Source organism: Scyliorhinus torazame, chromosome 8 (assembly GCF_047496885.1).
Source record: "Scyliorhinus torazame isolate Kashiwa2021f chromosome 8, sScyTor2.1, whole genome shotgun sequence".
Classification (NCBI taxonomy): domain Eukaryota; kingdom Metazoa; phylum Chordata; class Chondrichthyes; order Carcharhiniformes; family Scyliorhinidae; genus Scyliorhinus; species Scyliorhinus torazame.
Window position 1 is genome coordinate 28172689 of NC_092714.1, and position 22258 is coordinate 28194946.

The following is a 22258-nucleotide window of genomic DNA, read 5'->3' on the forward strand; positions in this document are numbered from 1 at the left end:
TCCCTCTAGCAATGAAAGACAAAACTCGATTCGCCGCCTTAATCACCTGTTGTACCTGCACACCAACTTTTTGCGACTCGTGCACCAGCACATCCAGGTCCCTCTGCACAGCAGCATGTTTTAACTTCTTACCGTTTAAATAATAATCCATTCTGCTGTTATTCCTCCCAAAATGGATAGCCTCGCACTTGGCAACATTGAATTCCATCTGCCAGACCCTAGCCCATTCACCTAACCTATCCAAATCCTTCTGCAGACTTCTGGTATCCTCTACTTTTTGCTTTACCACTCATCTTAGTGTCGTCTGCAAACTTTGACACATTGCACTTGGTCCCCAACTCCAAATCGTCTATGTAAATTGTGAACAACTGCGGGCCCAACACTGATCCTTGAGGGACCCCACTAGTTATAGGTTGCGAACCAGAGAAACACCCATTTATCCCCACTCTCTGATTTCTGTTAGTTAACCAATCCTCTACCCATGCTACCACTTTACCCTCAATGCCATGCATCTTTAGTTTATGCAGCAACTTTTGTGTGGCACCTTGTCAAAAGCTTTCTTGAAATCCAGATATACCACATCCATTGGCTCCCCGTTATCTACTGCACTGGTAATGTCACTGAGTGCTGAATTTGGTGCTTTTTGAGTACGATAGTGAGAGTTTGGTGACCGAGGGAGTATAAGGCTTCATTTTTATCTAAAGTTTAGTCTTTCTTTTATTTAGTTAATTAACTTAAAAGTTGTTGTTTGGTTTAGAAGAAGGTGAATTTTCAATCAGCTTTAAACAGGCTTCTACTTGTAGGCACTTGCAGCTGGAGCTTGGTAATTAGTTAATTGGATTAGGCCAGTTTTTCAGAGGCTAGATTCACAGTATAAAAGTGATCCCCTACAGTGCAGACTTTGTTTGCACTGAGTGCTGAATTTGGTGCTTTTTGAGTGCGATAGTGAGAGTTTGGTGACCGAGGGAGTTAGGTGAGGAGGGAGTAAGGTGCTCCTTTCATTTTGTTTCCGACATTTCCGCAAAAAGTGCGAAGAGAGCCAGGAGTTTACAGGAAGTGTAGCTGACTGGGAGCAGAGTCGGAGGGCGGAGATCTAGTTAGTCCACACAGCAGCTATATTCTTTAAGGTAAGAGGGGATGGAGGCTAGGCCAGTTACATGCTCCTCCTGTAGGATGTGGGTGGTGAGGGATACCACCGGTGTCCCCACTGACTATACCTGCGGGAAGTGCACCCAACTTCAGCTCCTCAAAGACCGTGTTAGGGAACTGGAGCTGAAGCTGGATGAACTTCGGATCATCCGGGAGGCAGAGGGGGTGATTGAGAAGAGTTACAGGGAAGTAACCACACCCAAGGTACAGGACAAGAATAGCTGGGTTACAGTCAGGGGGAAAAAAACAAACAGGCAGACAGTGCAGGGATCCCTCGTGGCCGTTCCCCTTCAAAACAAGTATACCGTTTTGGATGCTGTTGGGGGGGATGACCTACCGGGGGAAGGCCCTAGCGGTCAGGTCTCTGGCACGGAGTCTGGCTCTGGGGCTCAGAAGGGAAGGGGGGAGAATAGAAAAGCAATAGTTGTAGGAGATTCAATGGTTAGGGGAATAGATAGGAGATTCTGTGGTCGCGAGCGAGACTCCCGGAAGGTATGTTGCCTCCCGGGTGCCAGGGCCAGGGATGTCTCGGATTGTGTCTTCAGGATCCTTAAGGGGGAGGGTGAGCAGCCAGAAGTCGTGGTGCACATTGGTACCAACGACATAGGTAGGAAAAGGGGTGTGGAGGTAATAAACAAGTTTAGGGAGTTAGGCTGGAAGTTGAAAGCCAGGACAGACAGAGTTGTCATCTCTGGTTTGTTGCCGGTGCCACGTGATAGCGAGGCTAGGAATGGGGAGAGAGTGCAGTTGAACACGTGGCTGCAGGAATGGTGTAGGAGGGAGGGCTTCAGGTATTTGGATAATTGGAGCGCATTCTGGGGAAGGTGGGACCTGTACAAGCAGGACGGGTTGCATCTGAACCAGAGGGGCACCAATATCCTGGGAGGGAGGTTTGCTAGTACTCTTCGGGAGGGTTTAAACTAATTTGGCAGGGGAATGGGAACCGGATTTGTAGTCCAGCAACTAAGGTAGCCGATATTCAGGACGCCAAAGCATGTAATGAGGCAGTGGGGAAGGGAACACTGACAAAGGAGAGTATTTGCAGGCACGGAGATGGGTTGAAGTGTGTATACTTCAACGCAAGAAGCATCAGGAATAAGGTGGGTGAACTTAAGGCATGGATCGGTACTTGGGACTACGATGTGGTGGCCATCACGGAAACTTGGATAGAAGAGGGGCAGAAATGGTTGTTGGAGGTCCCTGGTTATAGATGTTTCAATAAGATTAGGGAGGGTGGTAAAAGAGGTGGGGGGGGTGGCATTATTAATTAGAGATAGTATAACAGCTGCAGAAAGGCAGTTCGAGGAGTATCACCCTATTGAGGTAGTATGGGTTGAAGTCAGAAATAGGAAAGGAGCAGTCACCTTGTTAGGAGTTTTCTATAGGCCCCCCAATAGTAACAGAGATGTGGAGGAACAGATTGGGAAACAGATTTTGGAAAGGTGCAGAAGTCATAGGGTAGTAGTCATGGGCGACTTTAACTTCCCAAATATTGAGTGGAAACTCTTTAGATCAAATAGTTTGGATGGGGTGGTGTTTGTGCAGTGTGTCCAGGAAGCTTTTCTAACACAGTATGTCGATTGTCCGACCAGAGGAGGGGCAATATTGGATTTAGTACTGGGTAATGAACCAGGGCAAGTGATAGATTTGTTAGTGGGGGAGCATTTTGGAGATAGTGACCACAATTCTGTGACTTTCACTTTAGTAATGGAGAGGGATAGGTACGTGCAACAGGGCATGGTTTACAATTGGGGGAAGGGTAAATACGATGTTGTCAGACAAGAATTGAAGTGCATAAGTTGGGAACATAGGCTGGCAGGGAAGGACACAAGTGAAATGTGGAACTTGTTCAAGGAACAGGTGCTACGTGTCCTTGATATGTATGTCCCTGTCAGGCAGGGAAGAGATGGTCGAGTGAGGGAACCATGGTTGACAAGAGAGGTTGAATGTCTTGTTAAGAGGAAAAAGGTGACTTATGTAAGGCTGAGGAAACAAGGTTCAGACAGGGCATTGGAGGGATACAAGATAGCCAGGAGGGAACTGAAGAAAGGGATTAGGAGAGCTAAGAGAGGGCATGAACAATCTTTGGCGGGTAGGATCAAGGAAAACCCCAAGGCCTTTTACACATATGTGAGAAATATGAGAATGACTAGAGCGAGGGTAGGTCCGATCAAGGACAGTAGCGGGAGATTGTGTATTGAGTCTGAAGAGATAGGAGAGGTCTTGAATGAGTATTTTTCTTCTGTATTTACAAATGAGAGGGGCGATATTGTTGGAGAGGACAGTGTGAAACAGATTGGTAAGCTCGAGGAAATACTTGTCAGGAAGGAAGATGTGTTGGGCATTTTGAAAAACTTGAGGATAGACAAGTCCCCCGGGCCTGACGGGATATATCCAAGGATTCTATGGGAAGCAAGAGATGAAATTGCAGAGCCGTTGGCAATGATCTTTTCGTCCTCACTGTCAACAGGGGTGGTACCAGGGGATTGGAGAGTGGCGAATGTCGTGCCCCTGTTCAAAAAAGGAACTAGGGGTAACCCTGGGAATTACAGGCCAGTTAGCCTTACTTCGGTGGTAGGCAAAGTAATGGAAAGGGTACTGAAGGATAGGATTTCTGAGCATCTGGAAAGACACTGCTTGATTAGGGATAGTCAGCACGGATTTGTGAGGGGTAGGTCTTGCCTTACAAATCTTATTGAATTCTTTGAGGAGGTGACCAAGCATGTGGATGAAGGTAAAGCAGTGGATGTAGTGTACATGGATTTTAGTAAGGCATTTGATAAAGTTCCCCATGGTAGGCTTCTGCAGAAAGTAAGGAGGCATGGGATAGTGGGAAATTTGGCCAGTTGGATAACGAACTGGCTAACCGATAGAAGTCAGAGAGTGGTGGTGGATGGCAAATATTCAGCCTGGATCCCAGTTACCAGTGGCGTACCGCAGGGATCAGTTCTGGGTCCTCTGCTGTTTGTGATTTTCATTAATGACTTGGATGAGGGAGTTGAAGGGTGGGTCAGTAAATTTGCAGACGATACGAAGATTGGTGGAGTTGTGGATAGTAAGGAGGGCTGTTGTCGGCTGCAAAGAGACATAGATAGGATGCAGAGCTGGGCTGAGAAGTGGCAGATGGAGTTTAACCCTGAAAAGTGTGAGGTTGTCCATTTTGGAACGACAAATATGAATGCGGAATATAGGGTTAACGGTAGAGTTCTTGGCAATGTGGAGGAGCAGAGAGATCTTGGGGTCGATGTTCATACATCTTTGAAAGTTGCCACTCAAGTGGATAGAGCTGTGAAGAAGACCTATGGTGTGCTCGCGTTCATTAACAGAGGGATTTAATTTAAGAGCTGTGAGGTGATGATGCAGCTGTACAAAACCTTGGTAAGGCCACATTTGGAGTACTGTGTACAGTTCTGGTCGCCTCATTTTAGGAAGGATGTGGAAGCTCTGGAAAAGGTGCAAAGAAGATTTACCAGGATGTTGCCTGGAATGGAGAGTAGGTCTTACGAGGAAAGGTTGATGGTGCAAGGCCTTTTCTCATTAGAGCGGAGAAGGATGAGGGGCGACTTGATAGAGGTTTATAAGATGATCAGGGGAATAGATAGAGTAGACAGTCAGAGACTTTTTCCCCGGGTGGAACACACCATTACAAGGGGACATAAATTTAAGGTGAAAGGTGGAAGATATAGGAGGGATATCAGAGGTAGGTTCTTTACCCAGAGAGTAGTGGGGGCATGGAATGCACTGCCTGTGGAAGTAGTTGAGTCGGAAACATTAGGGACCTTCAAGCAGCTATTGGATAGGTACATGGATGACGGTAAAATGATATAGTGTAGATTTATTTGTTCTTAAGGGCAGCACGGTAGCATTGTGGATAGCGCAATTGCTTCACAGCTCCATGGTCCCAGGTTCGATTCCGGCTTGGGTCATTGTCTGTGCGGAGTCTGCACGTCCTCCCCGTGTCTGCGTGGGTTTCCTCCGGGTGCTCCGGTTTCCTCCCACAGTCCAAAGATGTGCGGGTTAGGTGAATTGGCCAATGATAAATTGCCCTTAATGTCCAAATTGCCCTTGGTGTTGGGTGGAGGTGTTGAGTTTGGGTATGGTGCTCTTTCCAAGAGCCGGTGCAGACTCAAAGGGCTGAATGGCCTCCTTCTGCACTGTAAATTCAATGATAATCTATGATTAATCTAGGACAAAGGTTCGGCACAACATCGTGGGCCGAAGGGCCTGTTCTGTGCTGTATTTTCTATGTTCTATGTTCTATCTCCTCAAAAAATTCTACCAAATTAGTCAGACACGACCTACCCTTTGTGAACCCATGCTGCGTCTGCCCAATGGGACAATTTCCCTCCAGGTGCCCTCCTATTTCCTCCTTAATGATAGATTCCAGCATTTTCCCTAAGACCGAAGGTAAGCTTACCGGCCTATAATTACCCGCTTTCTGCTGACCTCCTTTTTTAAACAATGGTGTCACGTTTGCTACTTTCCAATCCTCTGGGACCACCCCAGAGTCTAGTGAATTTTGATAAATTATCACTAGTGTGTTTACAATTCCCTAGCCATCTCTTTTAACACTCTGGGATGCATCCCATCAGGGCCAGGAGACTTGTCTACCTTTAGCCCCATTAGCTTGCCCAATACTGCCTCCTTAGTGATTACAATCATCTCAAGGTCCTCAACTATCATATCTTTATTTCCATCAGTCACTGGCATGTTATTTGTGTCCTCCACTGTGAAGACTGACCCAAAAAACCTGTTCAGCTCCTCAGCCATTTCCCCGTCTCCTATTATTAAATCTCCCTTCTCATCTTCCAAAGGACCAATATTTACCTTAGCCACTCTTTTTTGTCTTATATATTTGGAGAAGCTTTTACTATCTGCTTTTATGTTCTGAGCCAGTTTACTTTCATAGTCTACCTTACTCTTCTTTATAGCTTTTTTAGTAGCTTTCTGTTGTCCCCTAAAGACTTCCCAGTCCTCTAGTCTCCCACTAATTTTTGCCACTTTGTATGTTTTATCCTTCAATTTGATACTCTCCCTCACCTCCTTAGATATCCACGGTCGATTTTTCCCCTTTCTACCGTCTTTCTTTTTTGTCAGTATGAACCTTTCCTGAACACTGTGAAAGATCGCTCGGAAGGTTCTCCACTGTTCCTCAACTGCTTCACCATGAAGTCTTTGCTCCCAGTCTACCTTAGCTAGTTCTTCTCTCATCCCATTGTAATCGCCTTTGTTTAAGCACAAAACACTAGTGTTTGATTTTACCTTGTCATCCTCCAACTGTATTTTAAATTCCACCATATTGCGGTCGCTCCTTCCAAGAGGATCCCGAACTATGAGATCATTAATCAATCCTGCCTCATTACACAGGACCAGATCGAGGACCGCTTGTTCCCTTGTAGGTTCCATTACATACTGTTCCAGGAAATTATCCCGGGCACATTCTATAAACTCCTCCTCAAGGCTGCCTTTACCAACCTGGAAGATATAAGGTCTCACCTTACATCTTCAGTGAAGTTTCAACAAATACGGCAAGATACATTTTAAAAAATTATAATTAAACTAGAGGCACCTTGGCTCTTGATGGAAATTTGTGTATATATGTTCTGCTATACTTTTTTACAAAAAATACTTTATTACAAAAAGAGACTTTTATAACACCTTCAGCCCCAGGAGGTCCTAAAAACCAATTAAGTACTTTTACAATGTAGTCACTGTTGTCATGGTGGAAAGCAGCTGAAAGATATCACATAAGCACTTCTGAAGTCCAGCTGCAAGCTCTCCAACTTAATAAATTGTTGCATGGTGCTTGGAAAATTCTCACATTTCATGTTTTAGAATCTTTCCAGTTATATGTAGATTTGCTGGAGCTAGTTTTCCTGTTGGGTAAGCAAGGTTATCCAGCATCCAGCTGAGCATTCCTATAAAAATGCTCTAAATTCCACACTCAAGTCAATGCCTTTAGATGATTTCAGCTGGGTAGTTGTAGCGGTACTGTTCTTACAGGAAAGAAACTCAACTGTTTCTGATGATATTCCAGACACCCTTGTTGGAAGTGGGCTGAGATTTTGATAGAATGTTGCAGCACCAAAATAGGCCATTTCACCCTTTTGCTGGCATTGTTTTCTTTTTCTATCCTACTCCCCATTTTTCAAACTGTACCCCTCCATATCACTTTTTTAAAATCAAACCTCTACAGTGATCAGCTTTGTGATGAGGTGAACCATTTCCTTAGTGAGTATCCAATGTGAGTTGCTAAAATATGATTTGTATTCTAAAGTGTGGAGCATTGCACGTTTTTAGCAGAGGGGAACAGTGTACAGAAAACTGCTCTGCTCGGAAGGCAGATATTGTGAAGAGATTTGCAAAAAAAACTTTTTAGTTAAGCATATACTTGGGGGAAATAGCTGAGGACCAAATCTTGACCATTCCTTTGGGCTTGATAGAAAATTGCCAAATTGGTTCGTTTTGCTTGATTCTTGTCCATTCGTTCAGTCATTTCGCACATACTTTATGAAAAATGTGAAGATTTAGATTGAGTTAGATTATATTTTTAATGTACTTCGCCAGGTTAAAACCCAGAGTTGAATAAGAGACTTTGGCAAACGGGTCCTGCACAAGTCCACATTTTTTTTGTTATTAGTGATGAGGGAAGTGTTTGCGAAGTCAGTTTTGCCTTATACGAAAATTAAATTCTTATCAGAAGCTGTGTGTCGTTTAGAGTTACCTAAGGCCAGGAACAACCAGATAGCTGCTGAACCAGTTTTAGGTTGGGTGTGACTATATTTTTAAACCTGTTCCAGACAATAGTTTGCTTAACATGCGATAGTTGGATGATGAAATGTGCGTGCGTAGTATGTCCGCATTGTGTCGAGGACATTGCAGATCCTCCGGGAGGTGTTGACTCTTTGCTGAGACATGCTCCGAGTGGCAGCAGCAGCCCTCCAGTATCTTTAACTTAAACTGAATTTGTTGCAGCGTTTTTGCTAAATATCAGCAGAAAAAAATTGCACTTTATCTGCTTATCAGTTGAAAGGGTTGTTTGAAAATTTTATTTTTCTTTATAGGAAAGCACTTGGTGATGGAAAACGAGCCATAGTCTTGAAACCTAATTGGCCCAAGGTTAGTTTTTACTGTTTACAGTTCTCTCCCTTCTGCCCCACCCACAATCATGTATTCATCATTATATCCCACATAATGATGTTTTCAAATTTCTTGGAGATGACGCATTGAGGACAAACTTCTACTGAAATAAATAGCTTAGCGCTGTTGCCGCAACACACACTGGAAAATGCAAATTTTTACATTTGCATCCCAATCATATTCAATTTATATACCTTGTAAGGATGGTCAGAACAGAAAATATAATTGAGAGATATAACATCAGGCATTTGTTACAACTTGCTCATGGTTTAATTGCTAATATTTTATGGCTTTCAGGATCATTTTGTTGTATCCTGTGGCTCTGTCATGGTAAACAAAGCTAAACTTAATATTGCAAATATCTGTCATTCTTTTCAGTACTAGAATTTAAACTAATTGCAGTTGGTACATGTTTATTCAAGGCCAAGTTGCAGGACTTGTTTCAATGAACTTACAAAATTATTAATGTAAGTAGTTAACCATGTTAAGCTGACCTAGATCACTCATGACCTTGATACAGCACAGATATGGGATAGCTGAACAAAATATTTTTCTTATTCATTCATGGGATGTGGGCATCGTTGACAAAGCCAGCATTTATTGCTCATCCCGATTTACGCGCACAAGGCGAGTGAGTTGCCTTTTTGAATTGTTGCAATCTGTGTGTTGTAGATATATGCACAGTGTTGTTGGACAGGGAATTCCAGGGTTTTGATATATTGATGAAGCTGCAGCAATATGCTTACAAAGCGAGGATGGTGATGGCACAGAATGGAATGTGCAGCTGATGGTGTTCCCATCAGTCTTCTGCCCTTGCTCTTGTAGGTGATAGAGGTCATAGGCTTGTGCTGTCGAAGTAGCCTTGCTGCAGTGCATCTTGCAAATGGTATAAAGTGCAACTGTGGTGCAACAGTAATGAAAGGAAAGAAAGTTTAAGCTGGTGCATGGGGTGCAATCAAATGGATTCCTGTGATCAAATGGTTGTCAAGCTTCTTGAGTGTTGTAATGCCAGGTAAATGGAGAGTATTCCATCACCTCTCTGACTTATTCCTTGTAGATGGTAGAAAGACTTTGGAAAATCAGAATACCCAATCACTGACGTTTTCTTGTATTTATGTGGCTTGTGCATTTAATTTGTAGTCCGTGATAACTCCAAGATGTTGATCATGGGGGATTCAGCAATGGGAATTGCTATGGGGAGTTGCTTCAACTATCTCCTGTTGAAGATGACCATTGCCTGGCATGTGTGTGGCACAAATGTTATTTAACACTTATCAACCAAAGCCTGTTGTCCAGATCTTTGTACATGTGGGTATGCACTGTTTCATATGTTTGTATACAAATTAATTCAAAATAGCATGTTGCAGTTTTTTGGGTTAGAATAAGTGGCAAGTTGATGTAGTCATGTACTTGAAAGTGTAAAAGAAAGTAAAGTGGCCATAGTCCCAAGTGACATAGGTTGCTTTCCCCTTTGAGGGGGCAAGCTGACCGATGGTGATTTAACCTGAGGGTCACATCAGGCATGAAGCAAAGTTAATAAGGCAGAGCCTTAATGAATAACCTCAGCCGGTACGGGAATTGAACCCACGCTGTTGGCCTTGTTCTGCATCGCAAACCAACTGTCCAGCCAACTGGTGCTTAACTCTAATTTGCCAGGGTCATTATCGTCTGTATGATGCCTTGCCCTCGTTGGGAGAACATCAGCGAGCTATTGCTGTTAATACCAAAGCTCAAGAATTGTGCAAGGATGTTCCAGATGGAATTAGAGATTAAATTCTGCAGAAAGAAAGATTCCATAAAAAGCAGTGAAATGAAAGTAACAACACATTTATCTATGAAGCCATACCTCTTGGTGTTATCTTTTTGATTTAAACCGGCCCCCATGCTTGAAAGTGTAAATGAGTATTGTACACACTTTCTTTCTTGATATACCTTGTGAAAGGATTCTAGTTCAAATTTCTTGTTTTGATGCTGAACTTTAATTTGCCAGGGTCATTATCGTCTGTGTGATGCCTTGTTCTCGTTGGGAGAACACAAGCGAGCTATTGCTGCTAATACCAAAGCTCAGCAGTTGTGCAAGGATGTTCCAGATGGAATTCGGGATTTAATTCAGCAGAAAGAAAGATTCCTTAAAAAGCAGCGAGATGAAAGTAACAACCCTTTTATTTATGTTTCAATATCTCTTGGTGTTATCTTTTCGGTTTAAGAAAAGTTCCAAATTTGGTCAATTCTGCCGTTAAAAGTCTTTGTTTAATTTTCCTTTAACTCTAGCAAGGTGCACTGTTTGCATTAGTGAATCATACACCGCATTAGTGTTGGAGTTGCTGCAAGCCTATCCAGTGATATTCCAAAGTCAGTTATGGAAAGATGTAGGAGCAACAGGTTTGGTGGTTATAGGAGATTTTAATTTTCCCAATATTGACTGGGATACACTTGGTGTCAGAGGTCTAGATGGAGCAGAATTTGTAAGGTGCATCCAGGAGGGTTTTCTAGAGCAGTACGTAAATAGTTCAACTTGGGAAGGGGCCATACTGGACCTGGTGTTGGGGAATGAGCCCGGCCAGGTGGTTGAAGTTTCAGTCGGGGATTACTTTGGGAATAGTGATCACAATTCTGTAAGTTTTAGAATACTCATGGACAAAGACGAGAGTGGTCCTAAAGGAAGAGTGCTAAATTGGGGAAAGGCCAAGTATAACAAAATTCGTCAGGAGCTAGGGAATGTGGATTGGGAGCAGCTCTTTAAGGGTAAATCCACATTTGAAATGTGGGAGTCTTTTAAGGAAAGGTTGATTAGAGTGCAGGACAGACATGTCCCTGTGAAAATGAGGGATAGAAATGGCAAGATTAGGGAACCATGGATGACAGGTGAAATTGTGAGAGTAGCTCAGAGGAAAAAGGAAGCATTCATTAGGTCTAGGCGACTGAAGACAGACGAAGCTTTGGAAGAATATCAGGAATGTAGGACCAATCTGAAACGAGGAATCAAGAGGGCTAAAAGGGGTCATGAAATAGCTTTAGCAAACAGGGTTAAGGAAAATCCCAAAGCCTTTTATTCATATATAAGGAGCAAGAGGGTGACTAGAGAAAGGGTTGGCCCACTCGAGGACAAAGGAGGAAAAATATGCGTGGAGTCAGAGAAAATGGGTGAGATTCTTAACGAGTACTTTGCATCGGTATTCACCAAGGAGAGGGACGTGACGGATGTTGAAGTTAGGGATAGATGTTTGATTACTTTAGATCAAGTCGGCATAAGGAGGGAGGATTTGTTGGGTATTCTAAAAGGCATTAAGGTGGACAAGTCCCCAGATCCGGATAGGATCTATCCCAGGTTACTGAGGGAAGTGAGAGAGAAATAGCTGGGGCCTTAACAGATATCTTTGCAGCATCCTTGAACACGGCTGAAGTACCAGAGGACTGGAGAATTGCTAATGTTGTCCCCTTGTTTAAGAAGGGTAGCAGGGATAATTCAGATAATTATAGACCGGTGAGCCTGACATCAGTGGTAGGGAAGCTGCTGGAGAAGATTCTGAGGGATAGGATCTGTTGCCATTTGGAAGAAAATGGGCTTATCAGTGATAGGCAACATGGTTTTGTGCAGGGAAGATCATGTCTTACCAACTTAATAGAATTTTTTGAGGAAGTGACAAAGTTGATTGATGAGAGAAGGGCTGTAGATGTCATTTACTTGGACTTCAGTAAGGCATTTGATAAGGTTCCCCATGGTAGGCTGATGGAGAAAGTGAACTCTCATGGGGTCCAGGGTGTACTAGCTAGATGGATAAACTGGCTGGGCAACAGGAGACAGAGTAGTAGTGTGGAAGGGAGTTTCTCAAAATGGAGAACTGTGACCAGTGGTGTTTCACAGGGATCCATGCTGGGGCCACTGTTGTTTGTGATATACATAAATGATCTGGAAGAAGGTATAGGTGGTCTGATATAGCAAGTTTGCAGGTAACACTAAGATTGGTGGAGTAGCAGATAGTGAAGGGGACCGTCAGAGAATACAGCAGAATATAGATAAAGTGGAGAGTTGGGCGGAGAAATGGCAGATGGAGTTCAATCCGGGCAAATGCGAGGTGATGCATTTTGGAAGATCCAATTCAAGAGCGAACTATATGGTAAATGAAAAAGCCCTGGGGAAAATTGATGTACAGAGAGATCTGGGTGTTCAGGTCCATTGTACCCTGAAGGTGGCTGCGCAGGTCGATAGAGTGGTCAGGAAGGCATACCATAGATTATCATAGAATTTACAGTGCAGAAGGAGGCCATTCAGCCCATCGAGTCTGCACCGGCTCTTGGAAAGAGCACCCTACCCAAGGTCAACACCTCCACCCTATCCCCATAACCCAGTAACCCCACACAACACTAAGGGCAATTTTGGACACTACGGGCAATTTATCATGGCCAATCCACCTAGCCTGCACATCTTTGGACTGTGGGAGGAAACCGGAGGAAACCCACGCACACACGGGGAGGATGTGCAGACTCTGCACAGACAGTGACCCAAGTCGGAATCGAACATGGGACCCTGGAGCTGTGAAGCAATTGTGCTCTCCACAATGCTACCGTGCTACCCTTCATCGGAAAGGGTATTGAGTACAAGAGTTGGCAGATCATGTTACAGTTGTATAAGACTTTCGTTCGGCTACATTTGGAATACTGCGTACAGTTCTGGTCGCCACATTACCTGGATTATCTGGATGCTTTGGAGTAGGTGCAGAGGAGGTACACCAGGATGTTGCCTGGTATGGAGGGTGCTAGCTATGAAGAGAGGTTGAGTAGATTAGGATTATTTTCATTAGAAAGACGGAGGTTGAGGGGGGACCTCATTTGAGGTCTACAAAATCATGAGAGGTATAGACAGGGTGGATAGCAAGAAGCTTTTTCCCAGAGTGGGGTAGAGGTCACGAGTTCAAGCTGAGAGGGGAATACTTTAAGGGAGATATGTGTGGAAAGTTTTTTACGCAGAGGGTGGTGAGTGCCTGGAACGCATTGCCGGCGGAGGTGGTAGAGGCGGGCACGATAGCGTAATTTAAGATGTATCTAGACAGATACATGAATGGGCAGGGAGCAGAGGGATACAGATCCTTAGAAAATAGGCGACAGTTTTAGATAGAGGATCTGGATCGGCGCAGGCTTGGAGGGCCGAAGGGCCTGTTCCTGTGCTGTAATTTTTCTTTGTTCTTTGTATTACCCCAACATTTACTTGAACCACCATGCTTGTGTCCATATCTAGCATTCTTCTGCATCTGCTTTCTCACCTTATATCTGTGTGTCTCTGCCGTTGGGCACTACGGACTTAAGAGGACAGCCCAACTGAAATCAGAAGCTTCTCGCATCAGACTGTGATTCAGTCATTGTACTGCTGTGGTGCTGCATATTTTACCAGTGCGCTGTGCCATTTCAAGAATCTTTCAAAACTATCCATTGATAGTAATGTGTTTTCAATTTCCTATTTGTCAATTGTCATTCTTGCCATGTGTGTCTCCTATCTTTCATCACTCTACACTGAACAAATGGAAGTATTTTCAATCATTTCTGCTGTACCACTTTAATGTCAACTGAGTCGGCGTAGTTTTTATTTTCACATTTCTGAAATAGTGATCTCAGTGGTGAATTATAATTATTTTGTTGCTGCAATTCAGAGCCAAGGTTGGTTCAGTGGCTAATAAGTTTAAAATGAAGAACTGATTTTAATCTGAATTGAAAACCTTTGACCATATTATCTTTTTATGTTCATTATTTTTCAAATTTGCTTCTGTTCAGATCGTGGAAGAACAAGGACTGATGGATTAAAGGAGGAGCTAAATAGCAAAAAGTAAGTCTGCTTATATGATAAAGAAATAAAAGTACCACCTTATTTTTTGTGTTTACCATTTTACATAACTACAACTATAGGTTAAGGTTAAAGTTTATTTCACAGTGTTGCCAGTGGTACACAAGCACAGTTCGGTGACTAGTTGGAACTGGTAATTGTTGTTGCTAGGTTCTGACAATGGCCTTTGGAATTTTTGGTAGTATAAATACAGGAGGTTTTTGCTAATGCGTGGAGTAAGCAGCACAAGAGTTCAGTTCTGCAGAGTATTGTTTCCACAGAGTACCAAACTCCAGAAGTGCATTGAGCCTTTAGTAATCTTTTTTCTTTCATAGGATGCAAATGTTGCTGGCATGGTCAATGTTGTTGCCCTTCTCTAATTGCCCTTGGGAAGGTGGTGGTGAGCCGCCTTGCGAATTCACTGCAGCCCTTCTGGTGTAGGGAAATTCTGTGTCGTTCGAAACAGTTCCATGTTTTTGGCCCAGCATAAGTGAAAGAAATGCAACATAGTTCCAAATCACTACGGTTTGCGAATTGGAATGGAATTTGTGTTCCCTTGCATCAGCTATCCCAGGTTTAAAAGGTGCTTTCAAAGGAGGCTTGATGAGTTGCCACAGTGCATCTTGTGATTGTGCTGCCACTGTGCATTGGTGGTAGAGGAATGAATGTTTATGGTGGTTGGGTGGGGTTACAGGGATAAGGCGGGGGAGGTTGGGTGGGGTTACCGGGATAGGGCGGGGTAATGGGCCTAGGTAGTGTGCTGTTTTGGAGGGTCGGTGCAGACTCGATGGGATGAATGGCCTCCTGCACTACAGGGATTTTATCGTTCTATGACATCAGTCAAGTGGGCTGCTTTGTCCTGGATGGTGTTGAGCTTCTTGAGTGTTGTAGGAACTTCACTCCTCCAGTCAAGTATTCCATCGCATTTCTGACTTGCGCCTTTTAGATAATGGTTAGGCTTTGGGGAGTCAGAAGGTTAGTTACTCTCCATAGAATCCCAGCCTGTGACCTAATCTTGTAGCCGCAATATTTGTGGCTGGTCCAGTTCAGTTTTGGGTTAATGGTAACCCTCAGGAGGTTGATGGGGGAGTATTCAATGATGGCAATGTCATTGAATGACTTGCGCTGTGCAGATTTTGCTTGTTCATTCAGTGAGATGATCTGGAGCTGAAATATTGTTCATGATATGGTGCAACTGCTGAAAGGAAAAATATATGTTAGCAAGCAGAATTGTTGATGAGTACCTATTTGTGAATTCTGCCTCTTTAATTGAAATGAAAATGAAAATCGCTTATTGTCACAAGTAGGCTTCAAATGAAGTTACTGTGAAACGCCCCTAGTCGCCACATTCCGGCGCCTGTTCGGGGAGGCTGGTACGGGAACTGCGTATCAGAATTGTTTAATTGTAGGACAGGACAAAATCTTGTTTTGTACTTAGCTGGTTGCAGAGTGGAGATCCAAAATGCTTGCTTGTTATGTAGGTGAATTAAGCATTTTATCGTAACTTTATTTTTCTAGCATGTTCTTTTTACTATCCCATGCAATGTACATTTACAGGCATTAACCTCTTTAAACACAAAAGGAGCCACTATTTTTCATAATTTTTTGCTTTTGTTTTATGAAATGCAGGGAGCAGTCAAAGTTACCAACTAAGCCATTATGTGAAAGTTACAAAAATGATTCCAAGAGAAACCAGGAAAGAAATGGATCAAAGACCCGCCTTTCACAGTACCCTGAAAAGGTGACAACAAGATATTTAATTATTGCTTGGCTAAACACTTACTGCATATTTATAACCTTGGGATCAAGCCTCACTATCTAAATGAGAAAGACCATAAAGTATGCCAACCTACATGCCCTTGCAACAATTTTACCAGTGACTGGAGGTGTTGGGAGTTCTACCTGCCTGTGGGCTAAATGAGGCCCTTAATTAGCACCCCTGGGATTTTACCCATGGTGTGATTGGCCCATGCAGGTTTCACAGGTCAAGTTAGGTAGCAGGTTAAGGGTGGGTGAGTGTGGTGCGTGCTTTACTGGAAATCATAGTGCCTATCAGAGTTCATCCCCCTTCTCCCCTGCCTGCAGGTCTTCATTCCCACCTCCATTCTAATCCCTTTGTCGACCTTGTTGGGGCTTTCCACCTTAGCACTGACAAGGCCCCACTTAACATAAAGTCTGAGCTCCTTTGCTGAATATCTTTTCAGGACTCGGAGTCCCAGCAGAGGCCACCACTCCTAGTGCCATTGCTAGGACCAGAAAGCTGATTATTTGACTGCTGTTGCAGGAGGTCTTACTCCCTGAGGCCCTGACCCCTGTAAAATTCAACCCCGAGTGTCTGGTACTGCTGGTATTGGAATTCTATACCATTCTCTCATCTTTCATTGAAAGCAGCAAAGATTACACATTAGAGATGCTCTGCCTATATGTTGCCAACATATAATGCATGGTACCATTTTCTATAGTACTTCACATTGTTGTACCTGGTACATGTTGATTGCGCTTTTGATTTCTAACGGATGAATTACGTTGAAGGACAGTCAACAGCAACAATATACATTGTGCCTTAAAAATCCCAAAGTGTTATAATAATCTTTATTAGTGTCACAAGTAGACTTACATTAACACTGCAATGAAGCCACTGTGAAATCCCCTCGTTGCCACACTAAGGCATCTATTTGAGTACACAGGGAGAATTCAAAATGTCCAGTTCACTTAACAAGTACATCTTTCAGGACTTGTGGTAGGAAACCGGAGCACCCGAAAGAAATCCACACAGACATGGGGAGAACATGCAGACTCCACACAGATAGTGACCCGAGCTGGGAATCAAACCCGGGTCCCTGGCGCTGTGAAGCAACGGTGCAAACCACTGTGTTACCTGCCGCCCCTTTTATATGATGTTACGAAGCAAAATTAGGCACTCACCACATACGGTGAATTTTAGGGTAGATAGCCAAATGCTTGGTTAAAGATTTATGTTTTAAGTGGCATCTTGAAGGGGGATACAAAGGGAGAGAGGTTTAGGGAGGGAATTTGAGAGCTTAGAGTCCAGGCAACTGAAGGCATGCCCAAGAATAGTGGAGCAGTTAAAATTGGGGATGCTGAAGAAACCAGATTTAGATTAACACATGGAGGGCTGTCGGACTGGAGGAGATTACAGAGATGGGGAGAGATGAGGTCATTCAGAAATGTGAAAACTTTTTAACTTTTGAAGATGCAAACAAAGAAGGCACCAGCCTAGGGGCACTAGTAACGGCACTGTTGCTGTTCTCGCCAGCACGATACACCACAAACCGGTGGTGACGGCTGCACTGAGGGTCTGGGGTCAGTGGAGGAGGCACAGGAAGGAGGAGGGGGCCTCAGTTTGGACCCCGATATGGAACAACCATAGATTTGCTCTGGGCAGGATAGATGGGGGTTTCAAGGCTGGTATAGGGCAGGCATTAGAAAGATGGGGGACCTGTTTATAGGCGGGACTTTCCCCAGCATGCAGGCTGGAGGAGAAGTTCAGCCTGCCCCCGGGAAATGCTTTCAGATACCTCCAGGTTCGGGACTTTCTCAAGAAACAGGTGGGGACATTTCCGCTGTTACCCCCTCGAAGGATACAGAACAGGGTTGTGTCTGGCATCTGGGTAGGAGAGGGGAAGGTGTCGGACATGTATCAGGAGCTGCAGGAGGCGGAGGAAGCCACAGTGGAGGAGCTGAAGGGCAAGTGGGAGGAGGAGTTGGATGAGGGCCTGTGGGCTGATGTCCTGGGCAGGGTGAATTCGTTCGCATCATGCGCCAGGCTCAGTTTGATTCAATTTAAGGTGGTGCCCGGGCTCACATGACGACGGCAAGAATGAGCAGGTTTTTTGGGGTAGAGGACAGGTGCGGGAGATGTGCAGGGAGTCCAACGAACCATGCCCATATGTTCTAGGCATGCCCGGCGCTTAAAGAATTCTGGCAGGGCTTTGCGAGGGCTATGTCCAGGATTTTGGACACGCGGGTGAAGTTGAGTCCAACAATAGCGATATTTGGGGTGTCGGAGGATCTGGGAGTGCAGGAAGCGAAAGAGGCCGAGGTATTGGCCTTTGCCTCCCTGGTAGCCCAGAGGCGGATCTTGTTAATGTGGAGGGACTCGAAACCCCCGAGCGTGGAGACCTGGGTTAGCAATATGGCTGGGTTTGTCAGCCTGGAGCGAATAAAGTTTGCCTTGATGGGGTTCTCCCGGCGGTGGCAACCTTTCCTTGACTTTCTAGGGGAGCAGTAAAGTGTCAGCAGTAGCAGCAACAGGGGATGGGGGTTGGGGGGAGGGAGTGGGGCTCAGGTGGGGGGACTTGTTGATATAATGTGTGTTTTCGTTTTGTATAATGATAGCAGTCACCTTGTTTTGTTAAATATTTTTTGTTTACTGTTTAACTTTTTGTTATGTAAAAATCCTGGTTGAAAAAAGCTTTAATAAAAATAATTTTTTTTCAAAAAAGAAGATGCAAACAAAGTTTAGTAGCCTCTGATTACTTTGTTTTGTTAGACTCTGATGCCTGTAAATGATTCAGACAACATAATGAGCAAATTGAAGTCTCTTATTCATGATGGATACATAGCCTTATTGGACAAGCGTGCCCACAATGCAAAAAATGCTTTTATAAAGGTGCTGAACCTAGTGGATCCTGAAAAACTTGAGGTATGTTTATGACTATTCTGTCTGTGATCCAATTTTGGATTCTGTTTTTGCATGTTAAATGAACTTGAGTATGAGACCTGTCCTTTCACCTCCATTTTTGTAGTGAACAAAATAATATTAAATATATGGGAAATCTGTGCACCCTTCAGCAGTTTTTAATTTCACATGGATGCTTGATATTACAAAATCCAATGTAATGAATTTTCTGACTCAACTGATCCCAGCAAAAGATCCTAGTTTAAGTTTGTAATTATGATACATCTTGGTTAGGTAGCACTTGTATACATTCAAATTAATTCATGGTCTCATACTCCCCTTCAACTGTTCCTACCATAGTGCATTTACTGTTCAACCTAAGTTGCATTTTGTCTTTGAGCATTGAAACACTGAACTGTGCCAAAGAATCCCCCACTCAAATAACACCTTCAAACTGTTCTAGATAATTGACTTTGTTCTGAGTAAGCTTACTCTAGCCCAAGAAAGTACCCAATTTTTTTTCCCCAATTATGGGGCAATTTAGCGTGGCCAATCCACCTACCCTGCACATCGTTGGGTTGTGGGGGTGAGATCCACCCAGACACAGGGAGAATGTGCAAACTCCACACGGACAGTGATCCGTGGCCGGGATTCAACACGAATCCTGGCGCCGTGAAGCAGCAGTGCTAACCACTGTGCCACTGTGCTGCCCCTCAGATTGCCCTTTTAAACAAAATACTTTGGAGCCAATTTCTGTAATGCTGCTGGACTCCGTTGTACAGAATGAGGACACAAAATGTAAATTCCTGAACTGGTGCCTGCATATACAGAAACCGGTGGTACAGATCCAGTGGGTGGCACATTATAGAAGTATGTTGGGTTTTTGATGCTCTCTACAGCTACCAGAGAGAGACCTTGTTCTTTGTCATTTGCAAAGCGACTATAGAGTTAACGAGATGAGCACAAAGGCCATAAATTTAAAATAAAGGAACACTCCTGAAAGACACATAGCTAGTATCTAAAGGAGAAATTCTGAAGGTGGTTCCCATCCAAATTATTGGGATGCCTTTTTCTCCAACCGCAGACCTGCTCTGTATTTCCATATTTTCTGTTTTGTGCTATCAAACTTGCCTTTATATAGCATCTTTAATCTAGTAAAATGTCACGGGTCGCTTAACAGGACCATTATGTAAATCATTCTGGATAGCAATTTTTCTTAACGCCTTCCACTTGTCGATCAATTTACCTCACATGAGTTAGAAATGCTAAAACAGCCATCTTAAGAAGGTAACACATGACTTTGAAGACGACACTGAACTCAGCAAAGAATTCTGTACTCAGTAAACAGCCTATACTCCATAGCAACTATGTGTATGCAGTTTACAACAATGTATTAAGACATGCATCAGCCAGTACAACAAGGCAATGGCTAAGAATGCCTTGATTAGAATTAATCAAAGATATAGCCTGTAGTCATTGGGACAAACTGGTATTAAGATGATAATGTGTGTCTTTACCTTTTTAAAATTATTTAATTACTTTCAGTTCGAACTCCATTCAGTTTCTGTGCTAACTTGACCACAAAGAGATAGTCGAAATGCATTGTTAATAAAGTTAATCTTTAATATAGAAAAATAACAAAGTTTAAAATGCAGTATGGACTCAAAATCGGGAACAGGTAGCTAAACAACGGAATAAGAGTTCTGATTCTATTCTGTTACTAACGGCTGTTAAATGGGAATATACACAGTAACAACAACTAAACGTCACAGCGCTTTGATGACATCAGCATGCATTTAAATAAGAAGATGCATAATAATAACATTCTATAACCGTTTTGAAGGCAAAGATTGAACCTATTTTACTTCTATTCAAATTCTAACAATTCTTCTTGATAATTTACTGACAAAATCTTAGAATAATTTAGCAATGGATTTTTTTAAAAACCTACAATTATCAGACAAAATTGACACCAAGCCACCTAATTGAAATCCCACTGAAAGAACACCTTTGAACTTGTTCGACCTTCTTTGGGGAGAGTTCACTCAAACAAGCTTCAGTGAAGTCAATATGTTGGGCAGCATCAGGGGGCCCTACCTAGAATACAGTGCACGTCTTTCCCTGCCATAATTTTACGATTGGCAGGGAGGGGTCAGTTGGCCAAGTAAAATAGCACCTCTATTGCATGGGTGGCGGCTGATGCTGCTGGGAGGTTGGAACCCTGCAGGTAACATTACTCGGGCAGGAAAGGTGGGAGCCTCCTTTATGGACTCCCTCTCTCGATAGAAAGCCCCCTGCTTTTCCCCCATTGCCTCCTCACCCGGTCTAGCTACCTGGCCCCAGCACGTAGTACCCCACCTCCAGCCCCCCCCCCCCCACCATGCATCCGGCTTCAGCAACAGTCTGTGCAGTGGCCACTGCTCCTGGATGGCCGGCAGCTGTTTGAGGGGGGCTACTTCCCCAGATGAGGTCGAAAGTCATGCTCCAAAATAATTAATGTCACAATGGATGTTAAATCGCTGCAGAACCATGAGACTGGGCAGCGGCAGATGTTACACCCACTTCTGTAACTGTCCATGGGACCCACATGCTGGGCGCAAAATCCAGCCATAATTTCCAAGAATGTCCTCATTTTAATTAAAGGCATAAATCCATGGATTCTAATTTGTCAGCTATGCCGACGTGAATAGTCGTTGCATATCTAGATGTTAATCATGTTTGCCTTTTCTAGGAAATGTCTTTGTCCACTAACGACTATGTGATAATTATTTATGGTCATGCCTGTGCCCTCCTTGGCATTGGACTTCCTGAGGTAGGACCCATAATTTTCTCTCTATTTTCTGTGAGTTGTAAATTATTAATATAAGTGAGCATGTTTGAAATGCATAGTGTATAGAGTAAATTATCGTAATCTAATCAGTGGACCCCTTGGTGGTAGTCTGTTATCTCAACCTCCTCCTGATGGTAGTACTGAGATATAGTTCTTTGGTTGCGATCAGCACACCAGTACCTCACCCAAGTGCCAGTTTCTCCTTTTTGAATCTTGACATTGGATGCTAGCATCCTAATAAATCCTGGGAATGATCCTTGCCAAATGCCGTCACCCAATATTCTATCACGGGAATATAACTAGCAATCTTTGGATGCCAGTGAGGAGTAGGAATGCAGGCTAGTTTTCTCCTCCCATGCAGGGGGGGGGCATTGAGGTGAATTGTGTTTCCTCTGTGGCTAATCAAATCAGCTTAACCAGATCAGGGATGAAACTGGGGGCCTTTCTGTCTCCATACCCTAATACACCCTCTGACCCTTGTGTACCACTATAGTGCATTTAATACAGTCATACACTTGCCTATGGACACAAAGCATTTTCTGACTATGGCTAGGACCATTACCATCCGAAAAAGCAATGAGCACTTCTCCCGACACCCCCCCCCATCCCATTTAAAAAAAACAATTGTTTATGTTTTGACAAACTATAGTTGCAGCATGTTGGATGAAGTCAAAAATACAGC

The 22258-nt window shown here is 43.6% G+C and overlaps 1 protein-coding gene across 4 annotated transcripts in view; it reads left to right on the forward strand.

The window, feature by feature from the left end:
* The window catches only part of ttc3 (tetratricopeptide repeat domain 3), a 166081-nt gene that overhangs the window by 56195 nt on the left and 87628 nt on the right, over window positions 1–22258 (forward strand). For all 4 annotated transcript variants that reach the window (XM_072513225.1, XM_072513227.1, XM_072513228.1 and 1 more), the window contains exons 11-16: window positions 8214–8268; window positions 10280–10439; window positions 14056–14107; window positions 15734–15845; window positions 18618–18770; window positions 21478–21558. In XM_072513225.1, the coding sequence (XP_072369326.1) occupies window positions 8214–8268; window positions 10280–10439; window positions 14056–14107; window positions 15734–15845; window positions 18618–18770; window positions 21478–21558 (613 nt within the window). The remainder of the gene's footprint in view (window positions 1–8213; window positions 8269–10279; window positions 10440–14055; window positions 14108–15733; window positions 15846–18617; window positions 18771–21477; window positions 21559–22258) is intronic.